The 16593-nt window shown below is 42.9% G+C and overlaps 1 protein-coding gene and 1 long non-coding RNA gene across 2 annotated transcripts; one reads left to right on the top strand and one right to left on the bottom strand.

The window, feature by feature from the left end:
- Positions 1–1789: 1789 nt before the first annotated feature.
- Positions 1790–3048, top strand: LOC308075973. Its single transcript, XR_013932237.1, has 3 exons — positions 1790–2122; positions 2325–2364; positions 2709–3048. It is a non-coding gene; the product is annotated as an uncharacterized lncRNA (long non-coding RNA).
- Positions 3049–11059: 8011 nt separating this feature from the next.
- hs6st2 (heparan sulfate 6-O-sulfotransferase 2) lies at positions 11060–15283 on the bottom strand. Its single transcript, XM_080416395.1, has 2 exons — positions 14062–15283; positions 11060–13369 (listed from the first exon to the last, which is right to left on the bottom strand). Exons 1-2 carry the CDS (start codon positions 14640–14642, stop codon positions 12550–12552), a joined length of 1401 nt encoding a protein of 466 aa, XP_080272521.1. The 5' UTR covers positions 14643–15283; the 3' UTR covers positions 11060–12549.
- Between the last annotated feature and the right edge of the window lie 1310 nt (positions 15284–16593).

Raw genomic sequence — 16593 nt, 5'->3', positions numbered from 1 at the left:
AGGTGAACATTAGGCAAAATTAGCAGGACTACAAGCTCACAACCCTGGGGGACCCAGGGGCCTGTTCCTCAAAAGGTGAATTAGAGCTAAAGCCTGGCTTTACCACCTATCCTGGGGGCCTGTTCCTCAAAAGGTGAATTAAAAAAGCCTGGCCTTAAGCCAAATCCAGGCTGGACAAAGTCGGGTCCGAAAAGCCTCGTTTATTCCGTTCCTCAGACGCCAAGCCAGGCTGAAAAGGAGCAACTTTGTCGAGCTAGGCTATGTCAAGCCAGGCTGTGTCCAGCCAGGATAATGAAGCCAGGCTGAATGGGCGGCGATTCGCCGGCGACGTATTTCTATAAAAGACCATGAACTCGAGCGCAGATTCCTTGAACTTGACCAATCATGGCAGCGGGGAACAAAACTCGAGCAGCGTTTTTCTCTGTGGCCGAACAGCAGCAGCTCATGCAAGCATATGAGGAAGTGAAACATGTTATCAACAGAAAAGGAAACGCGACCGCAATAAATAGATCCAGGGAGAAAGCGTGGCAAAGTATTGCAAGCACACACAGAGTGTGTGTGTGTGTGTGTGTGTGTGTGTGTGTGTGTGTGTGTTTGCGACGGACGGGCAACAGACGTACGGACGGGACGGGACGGGGCGGGACGGGACGGGACGGGACGGGGACGGGGACGGGACGGGGGGGGGGTTGACCGCGTCGGGATGAGCGGGGGACGGGACGAGACACGCAATAACCCCACATATATATATATATATATATATATATATATATATATAAATATATATATATATACATATATTTAAATATATATATACATTATTAGTTACGGGTTTAAAGGAGCCTCTTTGTAAGTCAATAAGGAGCATATTTTAAATTTCTAGTCAATGGAGAAATTATTTTTTATTTCTTGTCCACCTTTGGAGTTACATCATGATGGCAAGGTTTTCTACCAAAGTGGTCTTGCAAATGTGGGGTTATTGCGTGTCTCGTCCCGTCCCCCGCTCATCCCGACGCGGTCAACCCCCCCGCCCCCCCCCCCCCGTCCCGTCCGTCCTGTCCCGTCCGTCCCGCGTCCCGTCCTGTTGCCCGTCCGTCGCGCACACACACACACACACACACACACACACACACACACACACACACACACACACACACACACACACACACACACACACACACACACACACACACACACACACACACACACACACACACACACACACACACACACACACACACACTCTCTCTGTGTGTGCTTGCAATACTTTGCCACGCTTTCTCCCTGGATCTATTTATTGCGGTCGCGTTTCCTTTTCTGTTGATAACATGTTTCACTTCCTCATATGCTTGCATGAGCTGCTGCTGTTCGGCAACAGAGAAAAACGCTGCTCGAGTTTTGTTCCCCGCTGCCATGATTGGTCAAGTTCAAGGAATCTGCGCTGGAGTTCATGGTCTTTTATAGAAATACTTCGCAGGCGAATCGCCGCCCATTCAGCCTGGCTTCATTATCCTGGCTTCATTATCCTGGCTGGACACAGCCTGGCTTGACATAGCCTAGCTCGACAAAGTTGCTCCTTTTCAGCCTGGCTTGGCGTCTGAGGAACGGAATAAACGAGGCTTTTCGGACCCGACTTTGTCAAGCCTGGATTTGGCTTAAGGCCAGGCTTTTTTAATTCACCTTTTGAGGAACAGGCCCCTGGTTAAAGTTTTTAAAACGGACATTACAGCTATTTCCTCTTCCTTGCTTTTTCTCTCTCGCTGTTTGTTTTTATTTTGGGAAAGGGGTTTGGTCAGTCTCAGGGGCAGTATTGGAATCGGGCTTCAACTCACTTGGGTATGGTTCGGGTATTCATTTTCAGGCCTGTTGAGAACTCAAATTCAGACCTCCATATGTTGTGACATTTCATCACCAGAATGCTCCTCTTCAGATGACAGGACGCTACCGAATCGACTTCATCAATTACACTTACAGCCGTAAGAGCCCTGCAGCGTGGCACAATACCCAGGAAGACACCTCCGACCCCCTTCGCTTTACGATACCTACGGTTTACACACTGAATGATAAAGTACTTCAACACTTCATCAAAGACACCCTGTCCAACTATGCAGCCCAGGGAGTATATGTGAGTGAACAAATGAATGAATGAATTGATGAGTGACGCAGTGAACAGACAGGGAGTAGATCAAGTAGCTCTTGCCTTGTCATAGACCTCTTCATTAAGGTGTGATTGTCTCAATGCTTGATGCCACTCTCGTACCATAACAACGTAACAATGGGGAGGGTTTAATCTGGAGGATTCAACTTGTTTTGTTTTTGTATCCCAGTTTCCTGTCCTGGTGGACCGTGAAGAGGTGTGTGAATGAGGTAAGCAACAATTTCTTACAGTCAGGTTTTCCCTGTGTGACAGAGCTACAGCCCAAGCGATACACCAGTTAACTATTAACAATGACCAATATCAGGCTTTAAACAAAATGTTTGCAATGGATTTTGATGCAGCAATATCAAATGGAAATTAAAACATTAAATGTAAAGACATTTTAAGATATCTTTTCGTGAACGCAAATGACGAACAGATGACAGCTTCCTGTCTCGGATTTGGGTAGGTGTAGTAGTTCCAGACTGTATAGCATTCGGAGATTATGGAATAGTTGTCTGGATACGCGAGACTAGTGGCTCACTGACATGACCTCTGGCCTCCTTTGTTGCAGGTTACTTGGACGATGACTGGAGGCAGAGATGCACGGGGGAAGATGAAATTGTTTTAGTTTTTTACTGCACAGTGATTTCTTTTACATGCAGGACACGAAAATACCTAACTGGGCCTACATAGCCACATATGCATTGATGGGTGAAGCAGTGAACAGACATATTGCTGTATTGTTTAGTTTTTTTGCCTGAGGTTACATGGCAGGAACATAAAAAACACATGAGTTTTAAAATAAATCAGTTTTAACTGAGATGCTTAACATTAATGTTTTAGCTCATAAGAAAGAAGATTAAATTGTTTTGTTTATTGCCTGTATGCACTGTAAATTGTTCAAATGTACTTTTTTGCCTGCTATATGCACTGTAAATAGTTCAAATTTATTAGAGTTTTAAAATAAATCTGTTTCAACTAAGACGTTTAACATTTTTTTGAAAGCATTGTTTTTACACACAGCTACATATTTACACAAAAAAAAGTGTAACTCAGCAAGCATTCAAGAGGACAATCAGAAAGACAAATGTTTAACAAAATGTGCACACATTATCTTATCCCTATATTAAAATTGCCTAATAGCTGGGCGGGCAGTGGGTGGGCGGGTGAACAATAAGGATCCATATAAGGAGCTCCAAGTCCAAAAAAAGAACAGGAAAGTACAGTTCAATGTGATTGTGGACGTCATTAGTGTTTGTGAAGTATTTTGACAGGTACATGGGTGTCTTTGTGATTTAGATGCATGTATTCTTACTGACCAGAGAGGAGATCCTACTCCTACGAGCTGGGGCTCGTAGCTGTTGGGCGGGAGGAGTAGGACGAAGGCTCAGTATGTCCTCCCTGTGGGGGCTCCTCACTGGCAGATGAGTCAGTAGGATACAACAGCAGTGACAATATAATACACACATGTGTGTGGGGAGGGGTAAATTTAGCCTGGTAAAGCCCCTCCCTCCGGAAAATCTAATTTCCATTTGATTTCAGGAATTACAAATGAGATTTCCGGAGGGAGGGTTTACCAGGCTAGGGTAAATTGGCATAAATAATTAATTAGATAAATAAAAAAGAAATGCACATAGTGCAAATGTCAAATGGAGTTCGCCCTCCCTGCATATATGGAGGGCAAAATGCACTGATGTCATGTCAAATGCACATATGTAGAGATCAACATGCACTGATGTCATGTCAAATGCACATATATGGAGATCAACATGCACTGACACATACGCAAATCTGTGTCGTTGTTCATCAGCAGCAGCATCTAACAATACATGATTTCTGTTACGTTAGTGTATGTTGAAAATCAATGTACGTATAGCGTTTAACATGGTTTCTGTTGTGACTGACATTAGTGCATGTTGAAAATCTCCATAATACTGTATGTGCATTTGACAAGGTTTCTGTTGTGTCTGACATCCGTGCATGTTGAACATTTGATTGACCAAATCCAGTCATGAACGTAACATCCGAATCTGATTGGCCAAATACGGTCACAAACGTAACATGCTAATTTGAATGGCCAAATCCGGTCATAAACATAATATCTGGATTTGATTAGCCAAGCTTCACATGACAGGGCTCTGATCAGCGGTAACGTCTAGTATATTAAATGGTGAAAGTCATACACAAATTTGTCTTGGGAAAAGCACAGTTGCATGGTTATAACAAAGGTACAGTACCTGTCTTTGCTATGCAATAACTAAGGTCAGGTGTAAAAAGTTTTCTGTGAGTTGGTCTAGTATGGTCAGTGTCACGGGGCAGCCCGTGCCCTATACATAGACACACTAAGAGGGAAGGGACAGTTTGTAGCATGAGGTGATTTTTACCTATTCATTCAAATGTAGAAATAACACGGACTTCAGGGGTTCAAACTGTATGTTTATTTAAACACTGTTTATTGGAACTGATCTGAAATGTTTGTTTGTCACCTGGTCTTTCCTCTGCAGTACTGGCACCCTCTGAATCTGACTTGTAACTGCCGAAACAGAGCAGGGCTAGTCCATTTGGTTTAAGAAGGGGTGGAACGTGCCATGTACTGTAGAGGAGATGGGGTGTTTGACAATGTTAATGAGCAAAGTATTTCTATGTCTTTTTGAAGTAAATGCAAACCCAAAATGGTGTTTAGTTTAAAGTACAACATCTATTTATGTGGTAGCTTATTTATTCATCAGATAGTTGTAAGCTTGTAGATAAGCTAATGTTGAGGTTAATTGTGTCTGTGCTTGTGGTAGGATCCACTGCCTATTTAAGGGAGGCTGCAAGTGACAGTCAATTAGTTGAACTTGGCAAGCAAAGCGTTAACAGCCGTGAGACAGAGCTGCCAGGGCCCTTAGTTAAGGGATCGCCTTGTTGTGCAGTCACTGTATGGTTTGTTGCCTTTAGTTGTGCTTTAAGTAATTCTATAATTTTTGTAAGTCTATTTTTCCACGTTTTATTTATTTTTCACTATCTACCTGCTGTATATTGGACTGTTTTCCGGAGGTGTGAGAAATAAAACTCAACGATCTGCAAATTCTGAACTTGTTCATTTTTGGAGCCTTGGCCGCTTGGTCAACCTTTACAGTCAGGTATAGTAAACACTTTGTATCTGAGAGATACAGATTATGTGCATCAAACCTGGGTCCAATTATATTTAAACCTTAAATGCTTTGTTGTTAAGCACACAGTTGGAACCATGTCATCTTTCAAAGGTAATCACTGAAACACTTCTCTTTTTTTAAACTGACATCATAGGTTTGTTGGAAGGTCGCCATAGTTACTCACTAAATATTTGTGAATCATAGTCGTTATGGTTACCACTGTGAGTCAGGCCATATCACAGACTCCATATTTGGGTACAACTGACCACCTGGATCTCCATATACGGAGCTAATTGACAGATCTATATCAAATATGAGAAAACCGTTTGCTTATCCTCTGTTCTTTCGAGTGCTATTGGTTCTTTCGATGGATTAAAGTTATAGTCTTGTGTGCTTACAGTCAGCTCTCACGCGAGTATAACGTTCTATACCATTCGAAAATAAACAAATGAAAACACAGCTTAAGTCTGACATCGTGGACTCCATATATGGAATGGGCATGATTGACATTAGTACTGCATATGATTATGACAGTCAGTGACATCACCGTTATGACATTAGCATTGTAGCCGACGATATAAAAGACACCAGTAGTCTCAGAGATATTCTCAGATCCAACGGTGATTCCTAGTCTTGAACTATCTCCCAGACTCTTCGACGTACATAATCGAGTCTAAATCTGCAAGACTCGATCTTCAAGATTTCGACAGGTTCTAAACTCTTACCAGTAGAGAGATCTGCACCTTCTGTACTAACGGGGGTATTCAGCCTTACAACCCAAATACACTCTTGTGTTTCTACAGAGCCGATTTCAACTTATTCTAATAAAAAGGCCAGACAAGAGAGATTACAGAGACACACAGAGAAATGTTGTGCTGGACAGTGACCAAAAAAGAGAATGGAGGACTAGGTACACAACGTCATGTTACTGTAGCAGTTGGGCACAAAGTGTACTACTTTGGAGAATCCTACTCGTATCAGATTGATGTGTATGTCTTCAACACAGTATCTTTGATCTGGATGAATGTGCCCCCAGTGTCAACTGGAGAACTTCCTGTTGAGGTTCCTTGGCGCAGCAACCACACAGCTGTGCTGATAGAAGATATAATCTACCTGTGGGGGGGGCGTACGGGGACATGGACGTTCTGCAATGTTCTTTATGCCTTTGATGTCAACACCCACATATGGTTTAAGCCCAAGGTTTTTGGGACTCTTCCACGGGGGAAGAGGAACCACTCGGCTTGTGTCTTGGGGAAGGTCATGTATATCTTTGGAGGATGCAACAATCTGGATGGACGCACTAATGACATCCACAAGTTGGACACCACCACAATGGTCTGGTCTTTAATTAACACCAGAGGCACTCTGCCATCTGTTTCAGAAGGTCACTCTGCCACTATCATCGGGACAAAGATGTTCGTATTTGGGGGAGACACGGACTACAACGACATCAGTGTGTTTGACACAGAGACCAACTGCTGGCTTAGCACATCTTCTGCACAGCTTCTTCCAGGAGGACGCTGGTATCATTCAGCCTTTGCCTACAATGGAGAACTGTACATATTTGGTGCTAATAAACAAAGAAAGAATTCCTGCTCTATTTTCAATGATCTGTGGAAGTTCAATCCAGAAACCTTCTCCTGGAAGAATGTTAAACCCAAGGGGGAGGGCCCAACAAAAAGAAACACACTGACTATGTGCTGTTGCATGGTGGGAGATTGTGTCTTCCTCTTTTCAGAACACATGCACATCTTAGACTTTAGTCCTACTCTGAAAACATTATGTAAGTCAGCAGTCATTCAGTACGGTCTGGAGCAGTCAGGACTCCCACATGACATCCAGTGGGAACTGGATGTCATAACGAATGACAAAGGCAGAGAACAAGGTCCAGATAATTGGCACAAAAGACCCCGATGGTTCCCCGATGGTTCACCTGTTCACCTCAGCGCATATTATTAAGACTCAGTCCATGCGCAACCGGCCTGGGTTCAAATCTCACTCGAGGCTATTTGCTGCATGTCATTCCCCTAATTCCCAGTTTATTGTCTCTACCGAATGTCAATAAAGGCAAGAAAGGGTCCACGCGAAAAAGAAAAAACAGGGGGGGGGGCTCCTGTCATTTGTGGCATACCAAACAACCTGTTGTCCTGTCATATAGCCACATATTCTGTAAAGCCTGTCTGCAAGAATGGTGGACACAAGGAATGTCCAGTTTATACAAAAATGTCTACAACAGGTACAGTACATACTTATTTACTGCATAACCGGAGGGGCATACGATCCAAATGGGCATCGTTCCAAACAGGCATGGGCCTATAATAAGAATAAATATAGCTGCAAGTAGCAATAATACGGGGCCAGTGTGTAACGGTCAGATATTATATATTTGACTATTACTATTTTTTAAATCACGGGTTGTGAATGATCTCTTCAGATACAATTGATTAGGCTGGAAGCAGTGCACTTCAATAAATAAACAGCAAATAAACACAGCCAGAAATAAAGCACGAAAGTTTGTGTCAAAGTTAACCCTTTTATCTAAATCAATGACAGGAAAATAATACATGAATTGCCAACTGTAGCAGATCGTGAAGCCCGACGGTAAAGTCCGCGTCTCGCGCACGCTCCTATTGTTCCAATATAGTTCCCTGTAGCGTCTCCAAACGCTCCAAAAAAGTTAATCCAAAAGAAATCCAAAAGAAACTTAATCCACTCCAGAAGCGGTATAATCCAAGTGAAACGCTCGGATCTCCACGGAGAAAAGAAAAGTATCCACGCTGGATATAAACAAAATATAAACGGTCTCACCAGTCAGAAGAATGTCCCCAGCGTCTCTTCCCTTTAACGGTGAGTATTGACAGTTAATGTGGCCTTTGCTATGTTCCACCTATAGCTTAGAACTAGACAAATAAATAATCAAACTGGACCAGGTCTCCCGTGGACTCCCTGTCGGTTTGTTGTCTTGTTTCGGGGCCGCAAGCCGGCAGCTTCCGCACGCTATATGATGCGTCAGTCATTCCCAGACAGACCCGTCAATCAATGTCAATCAATCAATCACAATACATCAAAATGAAAGCATAAACATTTGAACCCCCCAAACAATAACAAAATGAAACAGACATCACAAAAGATAGGACCTTACCCTTAAAGGATGGCGTTAAATTAAGGAATATTTTAATTCATAGGCATAAACTTTTAAATGCCATTATAAAACTAAATCCTCTTTTACACATGTGTGGCAGCGCTACAAGTGAATGCAGAAAGAAAAAAGAAAGAAGCAATGATAATAATATGCACAATAAGCCATAGAAACATAGAAGACTGAACTTGAGAGAAAGAAGACCACGCAATTAACAAATGAGCATTTTAAACCCTCACTAACCCTAACCTCAGTAAAACAACGCCTAAGCCCAAGAATGCCAAATCATGATCACCTCAATACATTGTCAGGGATCGTACCAGCGACCTTGTAGATCTGCTATTTTCAAATATTTTAGCTTTTACTTTTGGTACAAGTACATTTTGATGCCGATACTTTTGTACTTTTACTCAAATACATTTTGAATTAGGTATTTGTTATCAAACAGCGCACTCTGGTGGACACACACTGAACTGAACAAGCAGAGACGGATCCTAACCAAATACAGGCTCAGTGACCTCGGATTGGCAATCAATGGCAACCAAAAGAAAACAGTAAAGTGGTCACTATTTCGACAGGTGAGGCTGAGACAGAGATGCACTTCCTCTTACAATCAGTGAATATTATACATTTTATACATAGGCTATTTGAAAATAGACGATCTACAAGCTCACAACGCGTCGCATCGCGATGCGTTGTGAGCTTGTAGATCTGCTATTTTCAAATATTTTAGTTTTTACTTTTGGTACAAGTACATTTTGATGCCGATACTTTTGTACTTTTACTCAAATACATTTTGAATACTGGACTTTTACTTGTAACGGAGTATTTCTATATTGCAGTATTGGTACTTTTACTTGAGTAAAGAATTTGAGTACTTTTTCCACCACTGCAAAAACCAGGGAACGCAAGGAGCACGAGAAGGACTAGGAAGGCACTTGCAAGTTTCACTTGTAAAATCACAAGAAGATGGCCTACATACACCGAATCAAGGAGACTAGATCAAACACTATGATACTCACAGACAACTACATAGAAAAAACAGACTGGCAGTGAAGGGCAAACAAGAACACATTGGAGACACAGGTGCATATGTATGGACAATCAACACACGATTGGCTAGGGCTAAACAAGACACAGGTGAACAACATTTGCAAATGACAGGGTGAGACAAGACAGGTAGCAGCAAACAGGAAACACTCAGACATCACTACAAAACAAAAGGCACACAAGTGTAAATTAAAACCTGAACTAAGAAGATGTATTTCTAAAATATGTAAAGGAACACAACTGTATTGTAAAACACCAAGTATAAATATAGCTGCAGGCAGCAATAATACGGGGCCAGTGAATGAAGAATGGAGAGAGAGAGAGAGAGAGAGAGAGAGAGAGAGAGAGAGAGAGAGAAAGACATGGAAACGGAATAGATCGAAGAGAGAGAGAGAGAGACATGGAAACGGAATAGATTGAAGAGAGAGAGACATGGAAACGGAATAGATTGAAGAGAGAGAGAGATGGAAACAGAATGGATTTGATATCTCAAACTATTGCCATTAACAGGAATCGAATCCTCAACCATCGGACTGACAGGCTGCAACACTGCCTATAGTGCTATAGCTTTGACCAGGCTGAAGTTGTCTGTTGAAGATCATAAACGTTTTCCTTCTGTCATGAACCAAGCCCCTGTTACACTAACACTAAGATCACTCGTTCACAAACCATTTACCAATAGAGAAATTGTATGTCTCCTCGCAACCGAAACCAGTGAAAGCAGCCGATCTACAAGCTCAGAAACATGTTGCTATCTGAAAAGTTTTGAGATTGTAGATCGGCTATTTTCAGAATATGTCTGTCTTGCCAAATTATGTTGCGCGAGTCTTGTTTTTTTTTCTATTTTTGCTGAATCTGCTGTTTTTTTAGTGTGCTCAGGTGCGTAATTTCCGAACGCAGAATGTTTATGCTGAAAAGTAACAGTTTTGGCCATAATGAGGTTTCCGCCAGACAATATATATTTATATTGTAGGCCTACATGCAAAATTGCTGCTATACGAAAATGTATTGTTACTGCACTGTTTCTTAATTTTATTTTCATTTGTAATAAAATGTCACTGACATCACAAGGTATTCTTCATTTTACGTATGGTCCAGTATATTATTAATTCATATCAGTCACTGTATTCCAGTGGAATTCAAAACGATTACAATTTGTCACTTTTTTAGCAGATCTACAAGCTCACAACACACCGCAATGCATTATGAGCTTGTAGATTGATAGATTTGATGCTATATTAACTTTGGTGGGGACCCCCACAAGGACTTTACTTTACCAACTCAATAGCAAATTTACAAGCATCAGTATTGACTATATACTTTTATTTGGTTAAATATGTATTTTTAAAAAAACAATTAACCAGGCAAGAATCTGCATGCAGATAAAATACTAAATTATACACCATCATATCCAATTATTTTTAACATTACAGCTTTTTAAACTTACAAACTACATAAGTTATCACTTTAGCACCCCCTGCTGGCATAATAAATACTTGCCAGATGCAGCACAAAGCCTCCAGCCAGGCATTCAGTAGAGTAGGACATGAAACATTTGAGTATGGCAAATACACAACACAACAAGTACAGTAGGTACATCTTTTGTTCTTTAATATATTTTAAAAAAGCATACAAGGGACACAGTAAATGTATGACATTAGCAAGTATGCTACACATTGAGGTAAGTATAAAAATTCCATCCTCCACCATAAACTAAAACGACTTCATAACTGTTCTGCATTTTCTTTTAATGCATTTCAGACAAGCCAACATTTTGGTCTTCATAAATATGTTGTTAATGACAAGCAATATATATATATACACACACACACACAGAAACCAACAATCACCATTTTTCAACTTTCTTTTTTTTAAATAAATCAGTGCTGTTGAACACCCTTCACGTCCGTGTGTGGGTATTACAAATATTGAACCAATGAAAAGTATCAAAAAGCGCTTCAGACAAAACCTCTTGACTAATCAATGGACAAAACAACGATTAGAATTATTAGAATGACGAACTCAGACGGGAAAATACCCTATCTCCACATTAATGGTCAAAAACCTCCTAAGTCCACTTGAGCTGTATTTGGGTAAAGTGATAATATAAGGACACATTCAAGTATCTGACAATGTATAAAGTCGTCATACCAACTTTGATGAGGCAGTATAGAGCACAAAGTCAGTATAGAGCACCGAAGTCACCGAAATAACCCAATGTTATTCTCCATAGAGGAATGACTTCCGTGAACCAGGGGATGAGCGATTGACCCCTCTCTATTGTGTTGTTAAAAAAAAAAGTTTTTTTTTTTTCATTTCCTGAAAAGTTAATATTTGGGATATAGTTGGTTTCTACCCGACAGCAGAGATATATACACATATACACACATACACACATATATATATTTTGCATATCTCATCATTGAAATGTAATGGTGAGTGTCATGTATTCCTTGAAAAACAAATTGTCCCTTATGCTACTTCTCATGTTATGAGAACATTCTAAAAGGCTGGAGTGTTGTGAAAGTTTGGGGGACTATTGGCAGCTTGGACCAACCTTTATGTTATGTAAAAGGACGTGTTTTGGCCACAATAATGTGTGTAACAAAGTAATACAATCAAAAATCAATAAATAAATGTGCATAAATTAAAACTGGCCATGGTGGACATTAAAAAAGTTTGAAGGAGCTGCTAAGCTAAACGGTTGACAAGGCAAACCTGGCAAAGTCATCAAATATTAATCACTTGATCCCTATATAGTTGACCGGGGTCCCCAGGGCTCTATACCAGGTCTGCTAGTATTTCCCTCTACACCATCTCTTAGCAGAAAATAGCAGATTTACAAGCTCACAACACGTTGTATAGTGGAGCTTGGTGAGCTTGTAAATCTGCTATTTTCTGCGAATGTTCGCCCCAGAATAGGGAGGCTAGGTTTCAGGTGGTTATAACCACTTGAAACCCAGCATCCCAGTTCTTGGGGGGGGGGGGACAATTGCCAAAAATAACCATGTTGCGTTGTGAGCTTGAAGATCGGCTAGTTTTGGCGAAGAGATTAGGGTTTAAGTGGTTAAGACCCCCTATTCCCACTACCATTGTTCCACGTTGTCCAGATAATCCTCTATAGTGCCGTTCTCTTCTAGATCCCACCACTGTGGGAGCTGCATCTCAGGCTCCACTGTCTCTCTGTCGGCCCCTCTCTGCTTCGTCTCTGTCGGGGGGGGACGACCCTCAGGCGTAATCGGGGGCATCGTCGGCCTCCCCAGCCTCGACGACAGCCGTCCCCGAAGCCGTCGCCTCCTCTCCTGGTGCCTCCTCTCCCTGGCCTGCCTTCGCTCCTGCTGCCGCGCCGCCTGGAAGCGCTGGAGGAACAGGTCTCGGGCGTACTCGTACAGCTCCACGTCCCAGCGGTTCAGCTGACGGATCCTCCTCTGCGTCTCTGGAGCCACCTCCACGCTGGCGGCTCGCGTGCCGTTGAGCTGGGTGAACGGCGCGATGAACTCCAGGTTGAAGGCACGCTCGAAGAGGTACTGCGTCTTGCGCTGGTACTCGGTCAGCCCGAAGAAGGCCATCCCCCGCAGGTTGCGCTTGGCGCTCTCCAGCAGCACGCCCCAGCGCTCGTCCTCGGTCATGGCGGAGACGTTGTAGCAGCCCACCAGGCTGAGGTCGGCCAGCATGCGGGTTTGCCGGTTGCTGGCCAGGTTGTAGGGACAGTCCATGAACTCCTCCAGGGAGCAGCCCGACCAGTCGTCGCCGGGGTAGCAGCTCGGCAGTTCGGACAGCGTGGGGGCTCGTCCATCACACACGTGCAGGGAGGCCTTCCACGTAGCTCCACGCTGCACGTGGCGCCACTCGCTCAGGTAGCGCCACACAGGATCCCGTAAGATGGTGATGTAATAATAGTTCCTACTGGAAACAGAAGATGACATGAGGGACACAGTTACTATGTCAATTGGCTACTATTACTGAAAAATACAAAGATGTTTATAGCTATGTGGAAACCAGTATTATAATTGTTTTGATACCCCACACGTCTCGTGGGGGAACTTCAGTTTTCAGCCTAACCCAGCTGAGCCAAGTATCTTGCTCAGGGACACTTTGACACATTGCTGAGGGCTGGAATAGTACCTGGTGCCTCCGAGACCTCCAGAGTCCTAGGCAAGCTCACTAATCATTCATCTATGGCCGCCCTTTAAAACTAAGACTAAAACTAAAAGAGACAATCATTTTTGAGTGTCCCAACTTGCCGTTGCAAACTTGCCGTGTGCGTGCAAAGTTTCACACCGAACGGTCCAGTTCAGCAGTGCCGGAGATTGGCAGCTCAGAGACACACGGACAGACGGACAGGAGCGAAAACAGTCTCCGGCCTGCTGGAGTCGAGACAACTAACTTAAACAAAATTGAATAAAAGTCATCTTGGTTTTAGTTTTTCCACCAACATATCTGATGTCATGCAGTCTCTCCTCCTACCTTCGACTGTAAGATTTACAGCTTCTATAAATCAAGGCTTTAGTTTCCTCATATAAAATGTTGCTTCTTGTACCTGTGTGAGTACGAGTAAAGTACATAATAATCCCTTGATTCTTGTGTTTGTTACTCACCTCGGCAGGGTGGTCTTGGGGGTTTCGCCATTTGTGTCCATACGTGATGGGACACAGTTGATGAGTTCTGTCCAGTCCGCATGAAGTCCACAACTCCAACCGGTGGAGAACCGAGAGAAGAGCCACGTTTCTCTCCTCCCAGGCCGGTAACAGGTGCATTTCTTCTGCCCTGCGTGACACTCGCACGGCCGCTCCAGCTGAATGTTGCGCACCAGGTGGCGACCAAACGTCGTGCCCCCCGTCTTCTGGATGTGCAGGAACACTATGACGTCCTCTCCTTTGATGTCAAAGTCCACAACGCGGTTCAAGTCGCCTGTTGAGAAGTTGAAGCGTGGGACGAAGCGGACCAGAGCCCCGTCCTCTGCCACGTACGGGTCCTTCTTTGTGGCCGTACCTTGTTGTGTGTCACTGCTGGATCCAGGGGTGGTGGCACCGCGGGGGGCACTGCCCGATGGCCAGTGCAGCAGCTGGCAGTCGGAGCTGCTGGGACAGACGTACTGGAGCACAATGACGCCGAAGAGAAGCAGCATCAACAGGAGGATCAGGACCCGGTGGTTCTGGCTGCTGGATTTCTCATCCATCTTCCCACCGGGAGAGGGACAGATAAAACATCACTAGAGCAGTGCGGGCCCCTCCTGGGGGGCCACAGGGCTCTGTGTGGAGACTGGTTTAGTTTAGGTTCCACACAGCAGCCATAGAGTTGTATTATAACTAAGATAGCTTAATAATGACTAGCCTCCTGGGGGGCCACGGTGCTCTGTTTAGAGACTGGTTTAGTTTAGGTTCCACACAGCAGCCATAATTGTATTATAACTAAGAAGACAGAGACTGGTTTAGTTTAGGTTCCACACAGCAGCTATAATTGTATTATAACTAAGAAGACAGAGACTGGGTTAGTTTAGGTTCCACACAGCAGCCATAGAGTTGTATTATAAAACTAAGATAGCCTAATAATTAATAGCTATACGGTGGCGGCTACCAAAACAATAACAAAGCTGTTGCTAACGTTAGCTTAGCACTGATTTCCTGCGATAAAGGGACGCTTCGCCCCGAGCCGTAACGCCGCTACAACACAAATATATTGACTATAATCCCAGCACTAGAGTTTCAATGAAGGTCGTTACACTTATGTTTTGTAGTGAAAGTTACTACAGTTTTACTACTACACTTTTATCAAAATGTTAGATTGTCACGGTATGATCCTGCGCTTTCTTCCCAGAAGTCTGTGCGCTGGATCCCATAGCCCAGCCCAGTGTTTCCCAATCAGTGGGTCGGGACCTACATGTGGGTTGCCCCCCCCCGAAAGAAATCACAATCATGTTTTTGGTTTTTTTAAAGCATTAATTAGAGGGAAAAAATACTTTTCACTAGTGAAACTATCAGATCTACAACTACAAGCTCACAACATGTTGCATTGCGAGTGTTGTGAGCTTGTAGATCTGCTATTTTCAGAGTCCTGGAGAGACAGCAAATTTGTCTTTTGGGTCTCGAGCTAAAAGGTTTGGGAACCAGTGCCATAGCCCGACCGGACGTCAGCATTGATGTATTGTTTTTTATTATAATCGACTAAATCAACAATTTCTATTATTTTTACACACACACACACACACACACACACACACACACACACACACACACACACACACACACACACACACACACACACACACACACACACACACACACACACACACACACACACACACACACACACACACACACACGAATTGATGCATTGTTTTTTATTATAATCGACTAAATCAACTATTTCTATTCTTTTTAGTAGTTTCAATTCCTCGTGATTTCTTTTTAAGAACTCATCTAAAAAGATAAAATGCCTTACATTTAAGTGAATTAAAGTGACTCACACTGTAACTAACTATCACACTGTGTGATAGTTCATTGCTCATGTGTTTAATGATAGACATATTGATATTGGTGCATCTGAGACCCAATAACAAACTATTAGAATAAATGAATTTATTTAGGCTATATGGGGCACACGTGAAGGGGTCAATGGACACACATTTGGCAAACCCACCTGAAAATGTATGTTCTGTTTATTAAAGAGCTGGAGAGACCTATAATGATTATTATCAGAATATAGTGCTTTAACCTGTTATCAAAACACTTGTTAACTAAATATATAAATTAATAATATAAATACATATAGGCTACCTTTAAGTATAGGCTATATGAGATAATCTAAAGGTCTACACGTTGCCTTTGGGTAATACTATTTAAATGTATGGCCCTCCTCCTCACATTATTCTTTTGTACACCAGTTTACCCTCTGGAGCCCCTTGAGGACTCCTGGGGGGTCCTTGGACCCCAGTTTGAAAACCACTGCACTCTGGCCACTGTGGCCAGGGGAGAGATGCGGTGACGTCAGCACAGTGTTGCCTGGGAGAGAAGAAGACAGACAGCAGGCGGTGTTGCCATGTCTGCGTATTATAAGCGACTTTGGGCTTATTTTTCTGTAAAGTTGCTTGTAATTATTGGTAGTTGCGGGTTGCGTCTTTTTTGGGCTTG

This window comes from Gymnoscopelus braueri, assembly GCF_963280865.1.
Source record: "Gymnoscopelus braueri genome assembly, chromosome: 20".
NCBI lineage: Eukaryota > Metazoa > Chordata > Actinopteri > Myctophiformes > Myctophidae > Gymnoscopelus > Gymnoscopelus braueri.
This window is presented reverse-complemented; position numbering and strand designations above follow the sequence as displayed.

What these genes read in the sequence shown, in the direction of transcription:
- hs6st2 (XM_080416395.1), bottom strand. Translation starts at nt 14,642, where the DNA reads ATGGATGAGAAATCCAGCAGCCAGAACCACCGGGTCCTGATCCTCCTG. An exon ending in CCCAAGACCACCCTGCCGAG is followed by an intron (nt 13,370 to 14,061) that starts GTGAGTAACAAA and finishes TTCTGTTTCCAG; the next exon opens with TAGGAACTATTATTACATCA.